The sequence below is a fragment of the Mustelus asterias genome, unplaced genomic scaffold, assembly GCF_964213995.1.
Source record: "Mustelus asterias unplaced genomic scaffold, sMusAst1.hap1.1 HAP1_SCAFFOLD_648, whole genome shotgun sequence".
NCBI lineage: Eukaryota > Metazoa > Chordata > Chondrichthyes > Carcharhiniformes > Triakidae > Mustelus > Mustelus asterias.
In genome coordinates, this window is record NW_027590597.1 from 17,565 (window position 1) to 43,299 (window position 25,735).

Consider the following 25,735-nt stretch of genomic DNA (forward strand, 5'->3'; position numbering starts at 1 on the left):
CCAATTGAGGTCCAACCAGAAAAACAGTGATCCTAGTATTGATCTGGAGTACACCACTGTGTAACTTCCTCCAGTCTGAAAAGCACTACATTCTGTTTCTTCTTACGTAGCTGATCTCGTATTTGCTCTGCCACTGTCCCTTTTATTACAACTGCTTCTGCTTTGCCCTCAAGTCTATTTATCAAATGCCTTTTGAAAGCCTGGACACATCACTACAAACTGTGTTACCTTCATCAACATCCTCAGTTAGCTGGCCAAGAAACTCCCAATCAAGTTAGTTAATCATGATTTCCCTATAACAAATGCATGCTTTTGTCTAAATGGCTGTTAATTTTATGCCGGTTTCGTATTTCTGGAAGCTTTCCCACCATCAAGGTTAAATTGAGTGGCCTGTAGTTGCTTGGTTTATCCTTCCACCCTGTTTGAACAAGGGTGTACCATATGCAATTCTCCAGTCCTCTGGTAACATTCCCATATGTATAGAGGATTTGACAATCACGGCCAGCATTTCCACACTTTCCCTTTTCATTTTTGACTGCATTGCAGCCAGTCCTGGTGACTTATCTACTTTTCAAGTACAGCCGGCCTTAATAGTCCCACCTTTATCATATTTTAGCATGTGCAGTTTCTCAATTACCTCCTCCTCCATCATGATTTTAATAGCATCTTCTTCCTTGGTGAAGTCAGATGCAAATTATTCATTCCGCACCTTAGCCCTGCCTATTGCCTCCTTGTGTAGGCCTCCTTTATGGTTCCTGACTGGCATTATATCTCTTCTAACTTCCCATTCATTCTTTCTATGCTTAAAGAAAACTTGGATTTCCTTTTGTATTAGCTGACAGTCTATTGACACACCGTTCTTTTCCCCTCCTATTTCCTTTTTTCGAAATTTTCTATGTGCAGTCTGGTTCTCACTTACATTATCAATCTGATATCTGTCACATACACCCTTTTCCTGCTTTATCTCACTCTGTAGGCTGAATCTTTGTTCTTGATGGGACCTCTACAAACAGGATGGTCTTCACCTGGACCAGAGGGGTACCAATATCCTGGGGGGGAAATTTGCTAATGCTCTTCGGGAGGGTTTAAACTAATTTGGCAGCGGAATGGGAACCTGGATTGTTGCTCCAGTGTACAGGAGGATGTGAGTGGTGAGGTCTTGAATAAGGTTTCAAGGTCGCAGGAGTGTACCGGCAGGCAGGAAGGTGGTTTGAAGTGTGTCTACTTCAACGTCAGGAGCATCCGGAATAAGGTGGGTGAACCTGCAGCATGGGTTGGTACCTGGGACTTCGATGTTGTGGCCATTTCGGAGACATGGATAGAGCAGGGACAGTAATGGTTGTTGCAGGTTCCGGGGTTTAGATGTTTCAGTAAGATCAGGGAAGGTGGTAAAAGAGGGGGAGGTGTGGCATTGTTAGTCAAGGACAGTATTACGGTGGCAGAAAGGACATTTGATGAGGACTCGTCTACTGAGGTAGTATGGGCTGAGGTTAGAAACAGGAAAGGAGAGGTCACCCTGTTGGGAGTTTTCTATAGGTCTCCGAAAAGTTCCAGAGATGTAGAGGAAAGGATTGCAAAGATGATTCTGGATAGGAGCGAAAGTAACAACTTTAACTTTACAAATATTGAATGGAAACGCTATAGTTCGAGTACTTTAGATGGGTCAGTTTTTGTCCAATGTGTGCAGGAGGGTTTCCTGACACAGTATGTGAATAGGCCAACAAGAGGCAAGGCCACATTGGATTTGGGACTGGGTAATGGGCCAGGTGTTAGATTTGGAGGTAGGTGAGCACTTTGGTGATAGTGACCACAATTCGGTTACGTTTACTTTAGCGATAGGGATAGGTATATACCGCAGGGCAAGTGTTATAGCTGGGGGAAAGGAAATTATGATGCGATTAGGCGAGATTTAGGATGCATAGTCTGGGGAAGAAATCTGCAGGGGATGGGCACAATTGAAATGTGGAGCTTGTTCAAGGAACAACTACTGCGTGTCCTTGAGAAGTATGTACCTGTCAGACAGGGAGGAAGTGGTCGAGCGAGGGAACCGTGGTTTACTAAAGAAGTTGAATCTCTTGTGAGGAGGAAGAAGGAGACTTATGTAAAGATGAGACATGAAGGCTCAACTGAGGGAGCTTGAGAGTTACAAGTTAGCCAGAATGGACTTGAAGAGAGAGCTAAGAAGAGTCAGGAGGGGACATGAGAAGTCTTTGGCAGGTAGGATCAAGGAAAACCCTAAAGCTCCCTATAGGTATGTTAGGAATAAAAGAATGACGAGGGTAAGATTATGGCCAGTCAAGGACAGTAGTGGGAAGTTGTGCGTGGAGTCCGAAGAGATAGGAGAGGCGCTAAATGAATATTTTTCATCAGTATTCACACAGGAAAAAGACAATGTTGTCGAAGAGAATACTGAGATACAGGCTATTAGACTAGACAGAATTGAGGTTCATAAGGAGGAGGTGTTAGCAATTCTGGAAAGTGTGAAAATAGATAAGTCCCCTGGGCCGGATGGGATTTATCCTAGGATTCTCTGGGAAGCTAGGGAGGAGATTGCAGAGCCTTTGGCTTTGATCTTTATGTCGTCATTGTCTACAGGAATAGTGCCAGAAGACTGGAGGATAGCAAATGTTGTCCTCTTGTTCAAGAAGGGGGGTAGAGACAACCCTGGTAATTATAGACCAGTGAGCCTTACTTCTGTTATGGGCAAAGTTTTGGAAAGGATTATAAGAGATGGGATTTATAATCATCTAGAAAGGAACAATTTGATTAGGAATAGTCAACATGGTTTTGTGAAGGGTAGGTCGTGCCTCACAAACCTTATTGAGTTCTTTGAGAAGGTGACCAAAGAAGTGGATGAGGGTAAGGCAGTTGATGTGGTGTATATAGATTTCAGTAAAGCGTTTGATAATGTTCCCCATGGTAGGCTATTGTAGAAAATACGGAGGCATGGGATTGAGGGTGATTTTGCGGTTTGGATCAGAAATTAGCTAGCTGTAAGAATGATGTGGAGATGCCGGCATTGGACTGGGGTAAACACAGTAAGAGTTTTAACAACACCAGGTTAAAGTCCAACAGGTTTATTTGGTAGCGCTGCTCCTTCGTCAGATGGAGTGGATATCTGCTCTCAAACAGGGCATACAGAGACACAAAATCAAGTTACAGAATACTGATTAGAATGCGAATCTCTACAGCCAGCCAGGTCTTAAAGATACAGACAATGTGGGTGGAGGGAGCATTAAGCACAGGTTAAAGAGATGTGTATTGTCTCCAGACAGGACAGCCAGTGAGATTCTGCAAGTCCAGGAGGCAAGCTGTGGCCGTGTGACATAAATCCAAGATCCCGGTTTAGGCCGTCCTCATGTGTGTAGAACTTGGCTATCAGTTTCTGCTCAGCGACTCTGCGCTGTCGTGTGTCGTGAAGGCCATCTTGGAGAACACTTACCCGAAGATCAGAGGTTGAATGCCCGTGACCGCTGAAGTGCTCCCCACAGGAAGAGAACAGTCTTGCCTGGTGATTGTCGAGCGGTGTTCATTCATCCGTTGTCGTAGCGTCTGCATGGTTTCCCCAATGTACCATGCCTCGGGACATCCTTTCCTGCAGCGTATCAGGTAGACAACGTTGGCCAAGTTGCAAGAGTAGGTACCGTGTACCAAGTAGACGGTGTTCTCACGTGAGATGATGGCATCCGTGTCGATAATCCGGCACGTCTTGCAGAGGTTGCTGTGACAGGACTGTGTGGTGTCGTGGTCACTGTTCTCCTGAAGGCTGGGTAGTTTGCTGCGGACAATGGTCTGTTTGAGGTTGTGCGGTTGTTTGAAGGCAAGAAGTGGGGGTGTGGGGATGGCCTTGGCGAGATGTTCATCTTCATCAATGACATGTTGAAGGCTCCGGAGGAGATGCCATAGCTTCTCTGCTCCGGGGAAGTACTGGACGACGAAGGGTACTCTGTCCACCATGTCCCGTGTTTGTCTTCTGAGGAGGCCGGTGCGGATTTTCGCTGTGGCGCGTCGGAACTGTCAATCGATGAGTCGAGCGCCATATCCTGTTCTTATGAGGGCATCTTTCAGCGTCTGGAAGTGTCTGTTGCGATCCTCCTCATCTGAGCAGATCCTGTGTATATGGAGGGCTTGTCCGTAGGAGATGGCTTCTTTAACGTGTTTAGGGTGGAAGCTGGAGAAGTGGAGCATCGTGAGGTTATCAGTGGGCTTGCGGTACAGTGAGGTGCTGAGGTGACCGTCCTTAATGGAGATGCGTGTGTCCAAGAATGCAACTGATTCCGGAGAGTAGTCCATGGTGAGTCTGATGGTGGGATGGAACTTGTTGATGTCATCATATAGTTGTTTCAGTTCCATGAAGACACTGAATTTTGGTCCTTCTCACCATGTTGCAGTTACTCATTCCCTCAGCCACCTCTAGCCAGGACTGGCTGGCCTTCTCCTGTTGCTCTCTAGGAATAGAATAGCATGAAGACGAACAACTCGCCAAGGCCATCCCCACACCCCCACTTCTTGCTTTCAAACAACCGCACAACCTCAAACAGACCATTGTCCGCAGCAAACTACCCAGCCTTCAGGAGAACAGTGACCACGACACCACACAACCCTGCCACAGCAATCTCTGCAAGACGTGCCGGATCATCGACACGGACGCCATCATCTCACGTGAGAACACCGTCTACCAGGTACACGGTACCTACTCTTGCAACTCAGCCAACGTTGTCTATCTGATACGCTGCAGGATTTGATGTCCTGAGGCATGGTACATTGGGGAAACCATGCAGACGCTATGACAACGGATGAATGAACACCGCTCGACAATCACCAGGCAAGACTGTTCTCTTCCTGTGGGGGAGCACTTCAGTGGTCATGGGCATTCAGCCTCTGATCTTCGGGTAAGTGTACTCCAAGGCGGCCTTCACGACACACGACAGCGCAGAGTCGCTGAGCAGAAACTGATAGCCAAGTTCTACACACATGAGGACGGCCTAAACCGGGATCTTCGATTTATGTCACACGGCCACAGCTTGCCTCCTGGACTTGCAGAATCTCTCTGGCTGTCCTGTCTGGAGACAATACACATCTCTAACCTGTGCTTAATGCTCCCTCCACTCACATTTTCTGTATCTTTAAGACCTGGTTAGCCGTAGAGATTCGCATTCTAATCAGTATTCTGTAACTTGATTTTGTGTCTCTGTATGCCCTGTTTGAGAGCAGATATCCACTCCATCTGACGAAGGAGCAGCGCTCCGAAAGCTAATGGCATTTGCTACCAAATATACCTGTTGGACCTTAACCTGGTGTTGTTAAAACTCTTAGCTGTAAGAAGGCACAGGGTGGTGGTTGATGGGAAATGTTCATCCTGGAGTTCATTTACTAGTGGTGTACCGCAGGGATCTGTTTTGGGGCCACTGCTGTTTGTCATTTTTATAAATGACCTGGATGACGGCGTAGAAGGATGGGTTAAATTTGCGGATGACACTAAAGTCGGTGGAGTTGTGGACAGTGCGGAAGGATGTTGCAGGTTACAGAGGGACATAGATAAGCTGCAGAGCTGGGCTGAGACGTGGGAAATGGAGTTTAATGCGGAAAAGTGTGAGGTGATTCACTTTGGAAGGAGTAACAAGAATACAGAGTACTGGGCTAATGGTAAGATACTTGGTAGTGTGGATGAGCAGAGAGATCTGGGTGTACATGTGCATAGATCCCTGAAAGTTGGCACCCAGGTTGATAGGGTTGTTAAGAAGGCGTACAGTGTGTTAGCTTTTATTGGTCGAGGGATTGAGTTTCGGAGCCATGATGTCATGTTGCAACTGTACAAAACTCTGGTGCGGCTGCACTTGGAGTATTGCGTACAGTTCTGGTCGCCGCATTATAGGAAGGATGTGGAAATATTGGAAAGCGTGCAGAGGAGATTTACCAGGATGTTGCCTGGTATGGTGGGAAGGCCTTATGAGGAAAGGCTGAGCGACTTGAGGCTGTTTTCGTTAGAGAGAAGAAGGTTAAGAGGTGACTTAATAGAGGCATACAGGATGGTTAGAGGATTAGATAGGGTGGACAGTGAGAGCCTCTTTCCTCGGATGGTGATGGCTAGCACGAGGGGACATAGCTTTAAATTGAGGGGTGATAGATATAGGACAGATGTCAGAGGTAGGTTCTTTACTCAGAGAGTAGTAAGGGCGTGGAATGCCCTGCCTGCAACAGTAGTAGACTCGTCAACATTAAGGGCATTTAAATGGTCATTGGATAAACATATGGATGATATTGGAATAGTGTAGGTTAGATGGGCTTTAGATTCGTTTCACAGGTCGGCGCATCATCGAGGACCAAAGGGCCTGTACTGCGCTGTAATGTTCTATGTTCTCTGATTGTTGACCAGCAGGCCAGGGTGCATGCTCACTATCCAGTTAATGGCAGCAGAGACAGGGTGTAGGCAGGAGAGCAGCAAAGCAGGCATGATTTAAAGGTGTACTCACAGACGTTATGGTGTTTGCCAGTTCAGAGGGAAATGAAAGAAACAGGAGAACAGTGCAGAACAGAATGACAGGCATTCCGTGGTGGCCTATCAGATTAACAATGTCTCCCTTGAGGTCCTTTTGGAGGTGGTGGCATAATGGCATGCTATTCTATTCCTGGAGAGCAACAGCAGAAGGCCAGCCAGTCCTGGCTAGAGGTGGCTGAGGGGATGAGTAACTGCAACATGGTGAGAAGGACCAAAATTCAGTGTCATAAATGTTTCAGTGGCTTCTGTGAACTAGCAAGGTGAAGTCATAAGTGAAGTTATAAGTGCACACACTAACTGAGCAGTCTGAGGGCACGTCGCCCTCCAGCACAGTCAAAACATGTGTGCCCAAGAGCGTTATAGAGCCATTGGCACATCAAAGAAAAGGAAAGAAGCCACAGGAATCCTGCTGCAAGTCGACACAAGTAGGCTGGCTGATTCGACTTCATTCCCAGGCAAAGAGGAAGCACCTGTTGGAGGGATCATCTGCAAAGATTGCTGTGTTGTTAACTTCACATTGAGGTTTATTTTGGTAACAAGGGTTATCTTTGAGTATAGTTATGAAAACTTAACATAATGGAAAGGTTGTTTGAACAGACACCTCTGTGTTTCCAGTATTTGGTGAAATCGATGTAAAAGAAGGAAGATCTGAGGGAGTGAAGTAAAGGTTTGGGCTGGGGTAAATGTGTGGCCGATGGTGACTTGTACTTCATTCATTTTCGGAGCAATAGAAGATTTCTGCGCTGTGTGATGATGAATGTGCTATCTTATTTAGATGAAGATGTGTATTAGATCCAAGTGCTTTCCAGGATGAAGCCCCACACAGGAAAAATGTTGCTGGACAAGAGCTGCCAGATTTCCCTGCCATCCGCTCAATGCCTTGGCTTCTGATCTAATCCTGTGAAACATTTGCAAAGGGCACCAACCTATACTGCCTCTTCCTCCTTCTGAGACACTGCAGGGCATCTCCTGAACTGTCAGAGCACTTGAACCACATGTTCAGAAAGCTACTGCCTTGCTCTAAAATGTTCCGGCACAGTGGTTAGCACTGCTGCCTCACAGCTCCAGGGATCCGTGTTCAGTTCCCAGCTTGGGTCACTGTCTGTGCGGAGTCGGCACATTCTCCCCGTGTCTGCGTAGGTTTCCTCTGGGTGCGCCAGTTTTCTCCCACAGTCCGAAAGATGTGCTGGTTTGGTGCATTGGCTATGCTAAATTCTCCCTTATTGTACCCGACCAGGCACTGAAGTGTGGCGACTAGGGGATTTTCACAGTAACTTCATTGCGGTGTTAATGTAAGCCTACTTGTGACTAATATGTAAATAAACAAAAATGTAGCACCTATATGCCTTTGTTGCAAGATCCCGCATTGGTGTCAGGGGATATTCATTAACCCCTAACAACCATCCAGACATCTCTGCCTTCAAGCTAGAACAGATGGCCGAGCTCTTTCCAGGACTTCAAAGAGTTTAATGTTTTCAGCTCCAGAGGTTTGTTTACACAGCTGTGCAATGGAAACCAATTATGAATACTTGGTTGAGCTCCACATTCCTCTAATGAATTCATCACTATCAAGGGGACTGAGTTTATTTACCTCGGAGTTCTGTGACCACTTAATATGATTATTTTTAAAGTTGTTTTTGTATGACTTTGTGTAGCTTAACAGTTGTATGACCATTTAACAGGATTATATTTTTTGAAATTGGTTTTAGAACATAGAAAAACTACAGCACCAACAGGCCCTTCAGCCCCACAAGTTGTGCCGAACATATCCCTACCTTTTAGGCCTACCTATAACCCTCCATCCTATTAAGTCCCATGTACTCATCCAGGAGTCTCTTAAAAGTCCCTATTGAGTTTGCCTCCACCACCACTGACGGCAGCCGATTCCACTCGCCCACCACCCTCTGTGTGAAAAACTTCCACCTAACATTTCCCCTGTACCTACCTCCCAGCACCTTAAACCTGTGTCCTCTCATAGCAGCCATTTCCACCCTGGGAAAAAGCCTCTGAGAGTCCACCCGATCTATGCCTCTCAACATCTTATATACCTCTATTAGGTCTCCTCTCATCCAACGTCTCTCCAAGGAGAAAAGACCGAGCTCCCTCAGCCTATCCTCATAAGGCATGCCACTCAATCCAGGCAACATCCTTGTAAATCTCCTCTGCACCCTTTCAATCATTTCCACATCCTTCCTTGAATGACTTTGTTTATTTGGACATTTCATGAACATCTCAAATACTTCCCAGTATTATTATAGGGCTCAAGAGTTCTGTACATAGTGGAAATAGGTGAGTGGGCCTGGGGGTTGTGGAGCTATGGGGGTATGGATGGGTTTTGGGAGGTTTGGAGGGACATTGGGGGGGGGGGGGGTGTCACGGACATTTCAAACTACCCTGAATTCCCCACACTCTACCAGTCTATAAGCAGTAATGTGCTTTTTTAAATTCTAATTCCCCTTTTAAATGGTGACGTATTTTCCCTAACCCTTAAATTTGGAATTGTTCTAAAGTTCTAATAATAGCTTGAACAGTAAACTCAAGGGAAGACAAAATGAAAAGGGTTGGCTTATTTTTACACACACATATGCAAGTGGGATTTCGAAAGTCCATCTTTTTTTGCACTCATTCAAAAATAGAAGAAAAAAGGAAGAGGGTTCAGGATACAACCACAATAAAATACAAGTATGGGTTTTGCATGTGTCCAGAATCAGGAGTCAACTGGAATGTTGCTTCCGAGGGGAGAGTTGACTGATTGTAGAATGCTCCATCCTCCCAAAGTGAGATTTCCATAGAATGAGTTAGTCTGGAGACACAAGTTCCAAGATTCTAGTAGTTTGCCGGTTTGATGAAGGTTAGAGTTCTTTCTGCTGCCACCAGCTTGATGGTAGACAACACAGACTCTTACCTGGAATTCAGTTCACATTGACGGTCAAAACAGTAATTGCCGGAATTCAGTTCCAACAGATAATACCATAGTGCAGCTTGGGTGAAGTCATGTGACATGCCTCCTCAATGTCAGACTGAAGGATGACTAGAATCTTGATATTTAATTGGAGTCAGGATTCTTTTTGTTTTTGGAGACATTGGTGTCAGGTAAACTGACACTCTCTTCATCAAAACTGTTGTGTTGACTGCTAATGGTTCAGTCATTAGCACCATTATAGGAGATTAAGGTTTCCCTTTGTTCAAAGTTAACTGGAACAGACTCACCATCCCATGGCTATTGTTACTTTGAAACTGCTGTAAGGCACCAGGTGAGCAGCTGGAGGTATGTTGTTCGCTCAGCAAGTTTCCATTTTGAATAGCACTGAAAAAAAATGACTTTATAAAGTAGTCCAGCCAATGAATATATATATTTTCCTTCATGTCTTGACTGTGACAGGTGTCATGCAGAGTGATTGAGTGGGTATGGTGAGGGCATGAGTGTATGGAGAATTAAGGAGCTCATAGGATGAGGGCACACTTCTACTGAATTAGGCCACTGTCCCATAGAACTGAAGCGGGCTTTCCAACCTGCCTACCTTGACATCCAGCCACCTCAGTTCTTGCCTTGAACCTTGACTCCAGCCGGTCCCTTCCTTGAAAGTCGTGGGCACTGCTGAGTAGCAGGCAAGAATGGGACATCAAAAAGTGTATTAATAATCAAGGTGATGTGCATCAAGATATACCGCATCAGGTAATGAGGTGGATAAACAATCAGAAAAAAAAGTTTATTTTTGATCCCTGTTTTCTTGATTCTGCGCAAATTAGGAATGATTTTACTCTTGATTTTCGACTGATTACCACATCTGAGGTCCAGCAGGGAAGGCTGATGGCCACCCATTCACTGACCAACAATGTGCAGTGATGATTTAGGAAAATGACCTAAAGGGCTATCGCTTGTGCAAATTACTATTCGATTGCTTGACATAATTCTGTCAGACCCTTTTGAATCTTGTTTTTTATATCTGTTACGTTGTTTGTTCTTGTCCTGAAATGCAGAGTAAGTAACTTCAATTTCTAACAATACCTCAACCTTATGTTGCTTACCTTCCTGATAGAATGGTTCGAGGAGTATATCTGTAGTGTATTCCTGTGTCACAGGGAATATTGTTTCCACAATTTTGCTCAGGACAACATGTTTCAATGTTTGGGCAATTACTCAATTTATTTGGTGTCAAAAACCTAAGCATTTCCCCTTCTTCTTTAGTTCCTTATGATCTGACAGGAGAAGTTCACGCTTGCTACATTTAATTGGCAGTTTATCTTGGGCTTATTAGTCAAAGAGTGCAGTAGCATATTTAACAAAGCATTTTTTAATTTGGCAAATGCTTCAGGTTCTTATCTAAATTATTTTGAAAGTCTCAACTCAGACTGCCTGCACCACCCTTTCAAACAGTGCATTCTAGATCGCAACCACTCAGTTCAAAAAACAAGTTTTTCCTCATGCTGCCTTTGATTCTTTTGCCAATCATACTGAATGCTGCTTTCTTTGTGGAAATTTATGGACAATGGTTGTCATGTTATCTACTGTAGTTAATGTCCTCATTTTTTGACTGTAAACGAGCTTTCACGTAAATCTCGTTCCCCCCACCCCGTCACTGGTTGAACCTTAAGACCCTATTTTTATGTCTTTACTTTCATATTAACTTGGCCTCCTAACTACAGCTACCTCCATTCAGAACAGGGGAGACTAGGACGCGGGGGCACAGCCTTAGAATAAAAGGGAGTCACTTTAGAACAGAGATGAGGAGAAATTTCTTCAGCCAGAGAGTGGTGGGTCTGTGGAATTCATTGCCACAGAGGGCTGTGGAGGCCGAGACGTTGAGCGTCTTCAAGACAGAAATTGATAAATTCTTGATTTCTCGAGGAATTAAGGGCTATGGGGAGAGAGCGGGTAAATGGAGTTGAAATCAACCATGATTGAATGGTGGAGTGGACCCGATGGGCCGAATGGCCTTACTTCCGCTCCTATGTCTTATGGTCTTATGGTCTTATGGAAATGTGGTATGCTTTTGAAATAAGGGCGGCATGATAACACAGTAGTTCGCACTGCTGCCTCACAGTGCCAGGGACCCAGGATCACTTCCAGGTGACTGTCTGTGTTTGCACGTTCTCCCCGTGTCTGCGTGGGTTTCCTCTGGGTTCTCTGGTTTCTTCCCACAGTCAGGTTAGGTTGATTGGCCAAGCTAAATTGCCCCTTAGTGTCAAGAAGATTAGCAGGGGATAGGGCCTGGGTGAGATTGTTGGTGCAGACTCAATGAGCCAAATAGTTCTTTCTGCACTTTCAGGATTCTATGATGCTATGACATCAATCTGTAGCAACACTAGAAGAACAACGCCTGGCCATTTTAGTTTGAGCATGGTACCAAATGTTTAGAAATTGTAAGAATAATTCCGTGGTTCCGTCCTCCCAACTGAGAGTGCAGGTTGGGGAATCTAGAACTATATTGTCTGTAATGATTCATTCTTCCTGCAAGCATTTTTATCTAGAGATTAAACCACACTGAAATAACATTATTGTCTCAGGGGGAGAGTGGATGTTTAGGAATTACAAGTGCTAATTTTTTGAGAAAAGATAGATGTTTAAATCAGGTTGAAGAAATGCCTGTTGTTGATCCTCAGTGACAAAAGGTCAGCTGGACTTTTATAACTTTGGTCCTATGTCACCTTATCCTTCAGACATGATTGAACTTGCAAGTAGTCCTCACCCAAAGTCATAACAGAAAATACTAGAAATACTTGGCAAGGCTGGCAGCATCTGCGGAAGGAAAATTAAGTTTTAAGTTGAGACCTTTCATAAGAGCTGGAAAAAGTTAGAGTTATGATAGGTTAAAAGCAAGGACAGAAGAAAAAGGAAAACAAAGAAAAGGGAAGAATTACGATCAGGTAGCGGACAGGAGATATTGCGTGCTGAAAAAGTTGATGCAAAGCAAAAGGTTGTTGGCAAATGGATAAGTAAAGAAATAAAAGATGTGTCTAGAGCAGGTATTAAGTGGAAATTGCAGAATCATTGTCAACAGCAAGTCAACTAACCTACCCAGTTAGTTTCTTGCATATTTCTAAAATCCCTTTTTCAGGCTTAAAGGCGTCAGTTTTATAATACAAATCAAACCACCGTATTCTGTTTTTATTTTGAAGTTTACTAACCTTTTCTCAAACTCAGTCCTCTGACTTTAGTGATCAACCTCTGTAGTGTTCCTACTTGGATATTCATCAGGGACTTAAGTGACCAGAATAGAAATTGCATTCAATTTGCAGCCTCACCAGATGCCTGTACAGCTTTGGCATGATGCCTTCTTTCTTACTTTGATTTTGTAGCTTCCTATTGATTGTGTTTTATTTTGATTATTGCTCCCCAGTGACTGGATAGAATCAAAGAAACCCTACAGTGCAGAAAGAGGCCGTCTGGCCCATTGAGTCTGCACTGACCACAATCCCACGCAGGCCCTACCCCCATACCCCTACACATTTACCCGCTAATCCCTCTAACCTACACATCTCAGGACACTAAGGGGCAATTTTAGCATGGCCAATCAACCTAACCCGCACATCTTTGGACTGTGGGAGGAAACCGGAGCACCCGGAGGAAACCCATGCAGACACGAGGAGAATGTGCAAACTCCGCATAGACAGTGACCCAAGCCGGGAATTGAACCCAGGTCCCCTGGAGCTGTGAAGCAGCAGTGCTAACCGCTGTGCTACCATCCTGCTCATTTGTCGTTTGAATTCTGCTATAATTCTCAGATTCTTTCAATCTCTTCCCCTAGTTGGGTTGACCATTAAATATGTCCACAATCTTTATTTTCCCAGCGTCTGTACCTTTGCGGCTACATGTGAATTTCGTCTGCCATTGTTCAGGCCGCTGGTGAATTTTGTGCAAGTCTTTCTATAATCTCTTAATATTTCATGAGATTCCATTGCTACCAAAAACAAACCCATGAGGTTAATTTTTGCCAATTGAGATACTATCATTCTAGCAACACACATTAACTTAAATATCTGGATACTCTAAACAATTGAAATAAACATTACAGTACTGATAAATGTTACTTTAGTTTTTCTCAGTCTTTCCACATCACCAATAATGATCACTTGCCCATCTATCTCATTGCATTGGATCATCATAAAGCTGCTGACACATAATGCTGTAATGGAGTGGTGTTGCTACACTGGGATCTTTCCTGTTAATATTGCAATGTCAATTGAACACATATTGCAATGGTCAGTTTGAAGTAGTCTGATCTTGTTCACCATAAAACTTATGTACTGACTTTTGATACAATTTTGTTTTATAACACCTTCTTTCGCTCATTGATGTGCTTGCTGAATCTTAACAACTGACAACTTTGCCTTTCAATAAAATAATAATTTCAATAACACCATTTCAGTAAGTAATGCTATTTGGGGATGTGGGTGGTGGAAAGAAAAGGTTATCTCTAAAGGACTTGTTTACATTACCCAATCGCTCTATACTTTTATTGGTCTCTCAAAGTTAACATTCTTTTCAAGCTAAAATTCTTTACAAATTGAACTCATAAAGTTTCAGCTGTGTTGAACAAAGAGGTCTGAGTGGATGCTAATTGCAGGCCCACAAAGTTGAAAAATCAGGAGAACCTTTCCAGCTTCCTCTGCTATACTGCTTTATGCTTGGTGTCAGATATCTATTGGTGAAAGGCCCTCAGTAGGGCCCTTTCATAAGTAGGGTTCTTCAGTATTATGGGAGACCAGAGAAACTAGAAGCAGGAGTAGGTCATTCAGCACTTCGAGCATGCTCCGCCATTCATTTTGATCATAGCTGATCATATTCAATATCCTGATTCCCCCTTCCCCCCATATTCCTTGATCCCTTTAGCGTCAAGAGCTATATCTAATTTCTTCTTGAAATCAGACAATGTTTTGGCCTCAACTACATTCTGTGATAGTGAATTCCACACATTAACCAGCCTCTGAGTGAAGAAATTTCTCTTCACCTCAGTTCTAAAACGTTTACCCCACATCCTAAACTTATGACCCCCTAGTTCTGGACTCCCCCACTATTGGGAATATTCTTTCTGAATCTACCCTGTCTAACCCTGTTAGAATTTTATAAGTTTCTGTGAGATCCCCTCTCAATCTTCTAAACTCAAGTGAATATAGTCCTAACCAACTTAGTCTCTCTTCAGATGACAGATCTGCCATCTCAGGAATCAGCCTGGTAAACCTTCGCTGTATTCCCTCTATAGCAAGGAGCCCTTCCTCAGATAAGGACACCAAAATTGCACACAATACTCCCGGTGTGGCCTCATCAAAGTCCTATACAATTTCAGCAAAACATCCCTATCCCTATACTCAAATTCTCTTGCTATGAAGGCCAACATACTATTTGCCTTCTCTACTGCCTGGTGTACCTGCGCACTTACTTTCAGCGACTGATGCATGCAGACTGCAAGGTCTCATTGTGTATCCACCTCTCTGAATTTACACCCATTCGAGTAATAATCTGTCTTCCTATTGTTGCTCACAAAGTGGATAACCTCATATTTATCCACATTACACTGCATTTGCTGTGCACGTGCCCACACATTCAGCCTGTCCAAATCACGCTGAAGCATCTCTGCATCCTCCTGACAGCTCACCCTCCACCCAACTTTGTATCATCTGAAAGGTGATAGTGGCAGAAAATGTTTTTAATTAACTCTCCCTGTCAAGAAGATAGATTTTGTGGTTTCTAATCACAATGGTGCAAAACCAGACAGTATAATTACAGAACTTATCTGTCACTGTGTATATTGCTTCATTAATACCAGGTTATACAAGCATAAGATCTGGGACACCAGCTGCCCTGGTACAACACACCAGAATATGCTGTGGTTTTCTAGATTTCAGTGCATCTAAATTTCAGTGCATCCAGATTTGATGGTCTGAGCCATTTCTATAGTATTGTGGCATCCCTGGCAATGCCTACTACATTAAATGGGGCAGTAAAGCCAACTGTCATTGTAGGTTTCATAGAAATAATCATCATCATAGAAACCCTACAGTGCAGAAGGAGGCCATTCGGCCCATCGAGTCTGCGCCAACCACAATCCCACCCAGGCCCTACCCCCACATATTTACCTGCTAATCCCTCCAACCTACACATCCCAGGACTCTAAGGGGCAATTTTTAACCTGGCCAATCAACCTAACCCACACATCTTTGGACTGTGGGAGGAAACCGGAGCACCCGGAGGAAACCCACGCAGACATGAGGAGAATGTGCAAACTCCACACAGACAGTGACCCGAACCAGGAATCAAACCCGGGACCCTGGAGCTGTGAAGCAGCAGTGCTAACCACTGTGCTACCGTGCCGCCCCATTGCAGAGGTTGCAATGGTAGTGAGTCATCATTTTTTCATTGTTCAAAAGCTACCTTTGAAGAGGTATCCTTGAAAGCAAGAGGAGGGACTTGTACGCAAGCACGCTGCCTGCCTCTATCCAATCACTGACAGGCTTTGTGCAAGACATTAAGACTTGCTTTTCATGTCGGAGTCCTACCAGCAAAAGTATAAATGTGGCATGAGGGTAATGTCTTTCTCATCTCATTTCCTTGAAGTTGTTGGACTCTCCTTTAATGCTTGAACATGCCCAACTCTGTCTATTGGGGACGATCTACATATCCTTAGATCACTGTTTGCCGAAAATGAGTGTCCCTCATCACTGACCCCAAAACCATTGTCCAGGATTTTCTGCCCCCCTCCCCCCTCAGGCAGCAGGTTTTCCAGAGGCAGATGCGGCTCACCACTGGCCATTAGCGGGATCTTCCAGCCCCACCAAACTCAATGGCCAGTTGATTTGCTTGCTGGCCACGCTGCTGGGGAACCAGAAGATCCCGCTAGCGGAAAGGGCCAAAAAATGCAAACCATCATCACCTATTATTCACTGCATAGGGCCACATCAGGGACACACTAAGTATAGCAGAAATCAAATTTTTACAAGTGCATCTCATGTGTAAATCATATTGCTGTCCAATACATTACACTTTCCAAACTCCATCCATCGGTGAAAATCAGTTTTCCATTTGATGTCGTGTTTTTTTTTTCTATTGCCTGTATATGCTCAAGCTAATGTTTCTTATTTGAGTATCGTGCAATGCTTTTTGTTTATATATTTAATTGAAAACTTAATGCTTTTCAACATAAACGTTTGTACCTGAATGTAAAAATACAACATAATTATAGTTTCTCTTCATTTCTTGTCTGCTTTCTGCCTCACTGTGTTCTATGTGTTTAATATATAGACCTCCAGCCAGCCAGATATCGAGACTGAAATTATGTCAGCACTTGCAGACCCTCAACTGTTACCACCTGAATCTGTTGGAAAAGAGGAATCGAGCAATGTTGTGGCATCACTGGGGACCATGGGCATTAAATCCGAAGATGGACTGGAGGAAGAGGATGAATTTGGTTACAGCTGGAGTATGTAATTTCTGAAAAAATTGAAACATTGCAATATGACACATCATATCTTAACTTTCTATTTCAATGGATTTTTCAAACTGCAACAATACTCTAATATATAACAATATAAGAGGCTGCATTATCAGTGGGAATTCTTCTCATGTAAATACTCCAACCATCTCATTCAAAAGAATACATGGTCAATGTTTTTTTAATTCTTGTCCTCTTGGAAAAGAATCTTCATTTTTAACTTGGGTGCAATATTGTGGAAGCCTCATACTCCAGATTCTAAAAACTGACAATGTACCACTGTGTCAGTGAGAAATAGAGAACTGAATTAATGAGTGTCCGTCAACATCCTGAATACTGATGAGAAATCGGCAATTTTTGGTGAATGCAGCTGTGTAGATAATCATTACTGAGTTTCAAAGTGACTAGCTCTGTTTCCTCACTGATTCATTATGACTCTTTTTGTCAGTAAGGGCAAGTCAGCTGTATAGCCTCCAATTCTGTTCCTCTGTGAGTCTCCACTGAGAATTAGAAGGACGTTTTTCTCTACCTAATAGATTTAAATATTGTTAAAAAGTTTGAAAGGAGCACTTTGCATTGTAAATGTTTTCCCCTGCTCATGAGTAGTTAAGTTAATAACTGTAGAATTGTACATATATACTGCTATTTACCAATTCTTAGGACTATTCTGTAATACTTGATTGAATAGAACAGATTTTTATAGTTCGCAACATACAAAATTGCAAGAGGTTTGAAGCAGAGCTTCTATGAAGGCTGCTGGGTTGTCTAACCCATATAAGCTCAATTCTTAGATCTATTTATCTCAGCTGCAGCCTACCAAACAAAATTGATTTATTCTATTTCTAAGTAGCACAAATTTTCATCCCAGGCTTGAAGATACATTACTTTTTTTTTAATTTGACGAACGATCCATCCATAGGACATCTAGTTACAGTGAGCATAATATCTGTCTTTAAATAAACATTGTCCAATTTATGCGTTCAACAACATTTATACATCAATGTCTCCCTTGTTATTACTGAAAGACAAAAACATCCTTTATTTTTCCATTTTTTTTCTACTATTCCTCCCAATTATTTCTGGCTCCAAATCTATAGGCAGTTCTTTAGGCCAGAGCGTTTCTTCATGTGTGAACCCAGCTGGTGAATGTAAGCAGACTGTCTGGTTAATACTTGCCCAGGAATTGCTGGATAACAGTCAAGTGATAACCCTGCTTGTGTTCTTATTCTCTCCTTCCTTGATAAATTCAGCAACTGAAGCCAGCTAAATGTCGGCAAGATGTTGGAAAAAATTATAAGGGATAGGATTTATAGTTATTTGGAGAGTAATGAATTGATAGGTGATAGTCAGCATGGTTTTGTGGCAGGTAGGTCGTGCCTTACTAACCTTATTGAGTTTTTTGAGAAAGTGACCAAGGAGGTGGATGGGGGCAAGGCAGTGGACGTGGTATATATGGATTTTAGTAAGGCGTTTGATAAGGTTCACCATGGTAGGCTTCTGCAGAAAATGCAGATGTATGGGATTGGGGGTGATCTAGGAAATTGGATCAGGAATTGGCTAGCGGATAGGAAACAGAGGGTGGTGGTTGATAGTAAATATTCATCATGGAGTGCGGTTACAAGTGGTGTACCTCAGGGATCTGTTTTGGGGCCACTGCTGTTTGTAATATTTATTAATGATCTGGATGAGGGTATAGTTGGGTGGATTAGCAAATTTGCTGATGACACCAAAGTCGGTGGTGTGGTAGACAGTGAGGAAGGGTGTCGTAGTTTGCAGGAAGACTTAGACAGGTTGCAAAGTTGGGCCGAGAGGTGGCGGATGGAGTTTAATGCGGAGAAGTGTGAGGTAATTCACTTTGGTAGGAATAACAGATGTGTTGAGTATAGGGCTAACGGGAGGACTTTGAATAGTGTGGAGGAGCAGAGGGATCTAGGTGTATGTGTGCATAGATCCCTGAAAGTTGGGAATCAAGTAGATAAGGTTGTTAAGAAGGCATATGGTGTCTTGGCGTTTATTGGTAGGGGGATTGAATTTAGGAGTCGTAGCGTTATGTTGCAACTGTACACAACTCTGGTGCGGCCGCACTTGGAGTACTGTGTGCAGTTCTGGTCCCCACATTACAGGAAGGATGTGGAGGCTTTGGAGAGGGTGCAGAGGAGGTTTACCAGGATGTTGCCTGGTATGGAGGGGAGATCCTATGAGGAGAGGCTGAGGGATTTGGGATTGTTTTCGCTGGAAAGGCGGCGGCTAAGAGGGGATCTTATTGAAACATATAAGATGATTAGAGGTTTAGATAGGGTGGATAGTGATAGCCTTTTTCCTCTGATGGAGAAATCCAGCACGAGGGGGCATGGCTTTAAATTGAGGGGGGGTAGTTATAGAACCGATGTCAGGGGTAGGTTCTTTACCCAGAGGGTGGTGAGGGATTGGAATGCCCTGCCAGCATCAGTAGTAAATGCGCCTAGTTTGGGGGCGTTTAAGAGATCCGTAGATAGGTTCATGGACGAAAAGAAATTGGTTTAGGTTGGAGGGTCACAGTTTTTTTTTTTAACTGGTCGGTGCAACATCGTGGGCCGAAGGGCCTGTTCTGCGCTGTAATGTTCTATGTTCTATGTTCTATGTTCTAAATGAGCGCTGGAAAAGCTCCAACTCCACTTTATACAAAAATGAATACAAATATTTACTACCAACCTTTACAACTCAATTTGTTTATCTGAGTAACTATAACATACACATCAGAAAGGTACCAGGTTTGATCCTTGGTCTCTGCTGTTTTAGTGACCTCAGCTAGGAAAGCCTTAATGTCCCTTAGTTAAGGACGGATAAGTTGAAATAACTTCTGCTTACTACCTAGCACTATGAAGGCATTAGGTGAAATCAGATTAACTCACCTTTATTGTCAAGTAGATTTTGAATGCTCTGTCCAGATCCAGTTATGAAGGATATAAGTATGTGAAGACTTACTTAGTAAGAAGTCTCACAACACCAGGTTAAAGTCCAACAGGTTTATTTGGTAGCAAATACCATAAGCTTTCGGAGCGCTGCTCCTTCGTCAGATAGAGTGGAAATCTGCTCTCAAACAGTGCAAACAGACAGAATCAAGTTGCAGAATACTGATTAGAATGCAAATCCTACAGCCAGCCAGGTCTTAAATGTACAGACAATGTGGGTGGAGGGAACATTAAACACAGGTTAAAGAGATGTGTATTGTCTCCAGACAGAACAGCTAGTGAAATTCTGCAAGTCCAGGAGGCAAGCTGTGGGGGTTACTGATAATGTGACATAAATCCAACATCCCGGTTTAGGCCGTCCTCATGTGTGCGGAACTTGGCTATCAGTTTCTGCTCAGCGACTCTGCGCTGTCGTGTGTTGTGAAGGCCGCCTTGGAGAACGCTTACCTGAAGATCCAAGGCTGAATGCCCGTGACTGCTGAAGTGCTCCCCCACAGGAAGAGAACAGTCTTGCCTGGTGATTGTCGAGCGGTGTTCATTCATCCGTTGTTGTAGCGTCTGCATGGTTTCCCCAATGTACCATGCCTCGGGACATGTCTTCACCTTCAACAACCAGTTCTTCATCCAGACACACGGAACAGCCATGGGGACCAAATTTGCACCTCAATATGCCAACATCTTCATGCACAGGTTCGAACAAGACTTCTTCACCGCACAGGACCTTCAACCGATGCTATACACTAGATACATCGATGATATTTTCTTCCTTTGGAGTCATGGTGAGCAATCACTGAAACAACTATGTGATGACATCAACAAGTTCCATCCCACCATCAGACTCACCATAGACTACTCTCCGGAATCGGTTGCATTCTTGGACACACGCATCTCCATTAAGGACGGTCACCTCAGCACCTCACTGTACCGCAAGCCCACGGATAACCTCATGATGCTCCACTTCTCCAGCTTCCACCCTAAACACGTTAAAGAAGCCATCCCCTACGGACAAGCCCTCCGAATACACAGGATCTGCTCGGATGAGGAGGATCGCAACAGACACCTCCAGACGCTGAAAGATGCCCTCATAAGAACAGGATATGGCGCTCGACTCATCGATCAACAGTTCCGATGCGCCACAGCGAAAAACCGCACCGACCTCCTCAGAAGACAAACACGGGACACGGTGGACAGAGTACCCTTCGTCGTCCAGTACTTCCCCGGAGCGGAGAAGCTACGGCATCTCCTCCGGAGCCTTCAACATGTCATTGATGAAGACGAACATCTCGCCAAGGCCATCCCCACACCCCCACTTCTTGCCTTCAAACAACCGCGCAACCTCAAACAGACCATTGTCCGCAGCAAACTACCCAGCCTTCGGGAGAACAGTGACCACAACACCACACAACCCTGCCACAGCAACCTCTGCAAGACGTGCCGGATCATCGACACGGATGCCATCATCTCATGTGAGAACACCATCTACCAGGTACACGGTACCTACTCTTGCAACTCGGCCAACGTTGTCTACCTGATACGCTGCAGGAAAGGATGTCCCGAGGCATGGTACATTGGGGAAACCGTGCAGACGCTATGACAACGGATGAATGAACACCGCTCGACAATCACCAGGCAAGACTGTTCTCTTCCTGTGGGGGAGCACTTCAGCAGTCACGGGCATTCAGCCTTGGATCTTCAGGTAAGCGTTCTCCAAGGCGGCCTTCACAACACACGACAGCGCAGAGTCGCTGAGCAGAAACTGATAGCCAAGTTCCGCACACATGAGGACGGCCTAAACTGGGATGTTGGATTTATGTCACATTATCAGTAACCCCCACAGCTTGCCTCCTGGACTTGCAGAATTTCACTAGCTGTTCTGTCTGGAGACAATACACATCTCTTTAACCTGTGTTTAATGTTCCCTCCACTCACATTGTCTGTACATTTAAGACCTGGCTGGCTGTAGGATTTGCATTCTAATCAGTATTCTGCAACTTGATTCTGTCTGTTTGCACTGTTTGAGAGCAGATTTCCACTCCATCTGACGAAGGAGCAGCGCTCCGAAAGCTTATGGTATTTGCTACCAAATAAACCTGTTGGACTTTAACCTGGTGTTGTGAGACTTCTTACTGTGTTCACCCCAGTCCAACGCCGGCATCTCCACATCAAGACTTACTTAACCAGAATTCATAATCAACAGAAAAAATAAAAACATAACAGAAGACCAAATAGAGGAGGTAGAAGTAGGTGAGATTCATGGATAAATTTGCAAGAGTATGGCAAAAAGGATAATATGCAGAGGAATCAATGGACAAGTTGCATCTCATCAGCTAGTTATTAATGGATGGAAAACTGAGATAAAGGAAGACAATGTTAGCTTTGATGACAAAATCAATGGAAAAGGAGTAGCATTAAAAAGAGATATGATATTTGTCTTGCAATATTTAGAGAGGGAAATAAATGCTTAGAATTAGGAGCAATTATATCACAAGAAGATATTAATTAAATAGAACTAGTGGAAACATTGCAACAAACTGGCAAGGGAGGAAAACAAACATACTGGGCTATAATATTTTTAGCAAGAGGCAGAATAAGTAAATAAGAACAAACAATGGCATTAGTAGTGAAGCAGGAAATTCATACTGTAGATCAAAAGAGAAAATGCTGGAAAATTTCAGCAGGTCTGGCAACATCTGTAAGGAGAGAAAAGAGCTGACGTTTCGAGTCCAGATGACCTTTTGTCAAAGCTAAAAGGCATAGAAAGTGGGAGATATTTATACTGCAGGGTGAGGGAACGAAAGATGAGTCATAGCCACACAAACCAGGGGAAAAGGCTGCTAATGGCAGTCCATAGAGAGAATAAAGACTGAATGGCCAAACTGCAGAGAAGCTGAAATCAGACGGTAAGCTGTGACAGATGAAGATCTGGGGGGAGGAGAGGAGGGCATTGGGTGAGAGAGAGGTAAAATTAGAAAAAGAGGGAAAAGGTAAGGAAAGGGGGATCAAGTAGGGAAAAAGAGTGGGGGGGGGAAGAAAAATGAAGAAAGACAAATAAATAAAAGATAAAAAACAGTAAAAAAATTAAATAAAATGAAAACAAAGGGGTGGGGTGGAGCTAATCATCTGAAGTTATTGAACTCGCTGTTGAGACCGGAAGGCTGTAAAGTGCCTAGCCGGAAGATGAGATGCTGTTCCTCCAGTTTGCGTTTAGCTTCACTGGAATATTGCAGTAGGCCAAGGACAGACATGTGGGCATGGGAGCAAGATTGTGTGTTAAAATGGCAAGCAACCGGATGGTCAGGGTCCTGATTGCGCACAGACCAAAGGTGCTCAGCAAAGCGATCACCCAGTCTATGCTTGGTCTGTCCGATATAGAGCAGATCACATTGGGACAGCGAATGCAATACCCCAAATTGAAAGAGATGCAAGTGAAACGCTGCTTAACCTGGAATGAGTGTTTTGGACCTTGGATGGTAAGCATAGAAGAGGTAATGGGGCAGGTGTTACACCTTCTGCGATTGCATGGGAAGGTGACTGACGGGGTGGTGTTGGGTATGGTGGAGGAGTGGACTAGGTTATCCCAGAGGGAACGGTCTCTGTGGAGTGCTGACAGAGGGAGTGAAAGGAAGATGTGTTTGGTGGTGGCATCACGCTGGAGTTGGTGAAAATGACGGAGGATTATACTTTGCATGCGGAGGCTGGTAGGGTGAAATGTGAGAACAAGGGGGACTCTATCCTTGTTCTGGGAGGGAGGGGAGGAGGTGAGAGTCATGGCACGGGAGATGGACCGCATGTTGTTGAGGGCCCTGTCGATACTGTAGATGGGAATCCACGGTTGAGGAAAAAGGAGCACATATTAGAAGCATCAATTTGGAAAGTGGCATCGTCGGAACAAATGCGACGGAGGCAAAGGAGCTGAGAGAAACGGATGGAGTCCTTACAGGATGTAGGGTGCCAAGAGCTGTAGCCCAGATAGCTGTGGGAGACAGTGGACTTGTAATGGATATTGGTAGATAGTCTATTGCCGGAAATGGAGACAGAAAGGTCAAGGAAGGGAAGGGCAGTGTTTGAGATGGACCAGGTGAAGGCGATGGAGGGGTGGAAACTGGAAGTGAAGTTGATGAATTTTTTGAGGTCTGGACAAGAGCATGAAGCAGCACCAAAATAGTCATCGATGTACTGGTAAAGGAGTTGTGGGAGGGGACCCGGGTGGGCCTGGAACAAGGAATGTTCCATATACCCCACAAAAAGACAAGGACCCATCTGGGTACCCATTGCTAGCCTTTGATTTGGAGAAAGTGGGATGAGTTAAAGGAGAAGTTGTTGAGAGAGAGAACGAGTTCAGCCAGGTGGAGGGGAGTGGTGGTGGATGGGAATTGTTCAAGCCTCTTTTCAAAAAAGAAGCGAAGGGCTCTCAGGCCATCCTGGTGCGGGATGGAGGTGTAGAGAGATTGCACATCCATGGTGAATAGGAGGCGGTTAGGGCCTGCAAACTGGAAGCTGCCAATATGACACAGAGGAGGAATCCCGGATGTAGCTGGGGAAGGAATGGACCAGAGGAGTGAGGATGGAGTCAAAATAAGAGGAAATAAGTTCAGTGGGGCAGGAGCATGCTGACACAATGGACCTACCAGGACAGTCCTTTTTGTGGATTTTTGGAAGTAGATAGAAGCGAGCTGTCCGGGTTGGGAGACCATGAGGTTGGAAGCCATGGGGGGGAAGGCATCCGGAGGAAATAAGGTTGGTGACGGTGTTGGAGATAATGATTTGATGTTCAATGGTGTGGTCATGGTCCAGGGGAAGGTTGGAGGAAGTATCTGAGAGTTGGCGCTCAGCTTCTGCAAGATAGAGGTCATTACACCAGACAACAACAGCACCCTGATAATGTCAGGGTTGGACCTGAGGGAACGAAGGGCAGAAAGTTTGGAAGGAGAGAGATTGGAATGGGGGCGGAAAAATTAAGACGGCCAATGTTCCATCGACAGCTCCCAATGAAAAGATCGAGGGCAGATAATTGTCCCGGTGGGGGTGTCCAATTGGAGGCAGAATGTTGGAGGCGCATGAAAGGATCTGTGGAAAGGGGGGAGAACTCTTGCTCAAAGAAGTGGGCATGAAGACGAAGGCGACGAAAGAAGAGTTCAATATCATGTCGAGCCCAGAATTCATTGAGGTGGGAACATAAGGGCACAAAGCTGAGTCTTTTGCTGAGAACATCTCTTTCAGCCTCAGAGAGGGGAAGATCAGAGAGTATGGTGAAGATACTGCTAAGGCTGAGGCCAGAAGAGATGGAGTTCGAGGGATTGGGACTGGTGGAGGGCCTGGGATAGGTACTGATGTTGATAAATTGTTGAAGCTTGCGTTCCTTAACATCTGCAAGAAACAGGAAAAGTTTTTTGTTAAGACGTCAAATGATGCGGAGGATGAAATGAAACTGGGAACAGGGACAGCTTTGAGGGAGAGTAAGACGGTGTTGCTGGAGAGAGATGTCGATTCATACTGTCGAGGTGACTGATGTACACAAAAGAGCAGTTAAAACAGAATTAATATGGTTATAGATCAAAGTTTAAAAAAAGATTCATTATTATTAAGTTGCACTACAGCTCACCCAATTATGAGAGGAATAAAGACTTTCCGATATTCAGTTGGATAAAATTCCTGTTCATCGAGTACTGGGTGTTGCACAAAATTAGCTAAGTTAGTAATAAGCTAAAATTGAAGACGAGAGCACGCAAGTATGAAAAAATAAGAGAGTATATGATACAATGAGGAAATTCATTTACAGAGGAATAAGGAAAGCAAAGGAGCATGAGATATTATCAAAATAATTTAAAAATCATAAAATATTCAACAAAATATAA

At 44.2% G+C, this 25,735-nt stretch overlaps 1 protein-coding gene across 11 annotated transcripts in view; it reads left to right on the forward strand.

Annotated features, from left to right (window-relative positions):
• LOC144487213 (multiple PDZ domain protein-like) overlaps positions 1-25,735 on the forward strand; it is a 115,894-nt gene that overhangs the window by 13,473 nt on the left and 76,686 nt on the right. For all 11 annotated transcript variants that reach the window (XM_078205275.1, XM_078205277.1, XM_078205276.1 and 8 more), the window contains one exon: positions 16,740-16,917. In XM_078205275.1, coding sequence (XP_078061401.1) covers positions 16,740-16,917 — 178 coding nt within the window. The remainder of the gene's footprint in view (positions 1-16,739; positions 16,918-25,735) is intronic.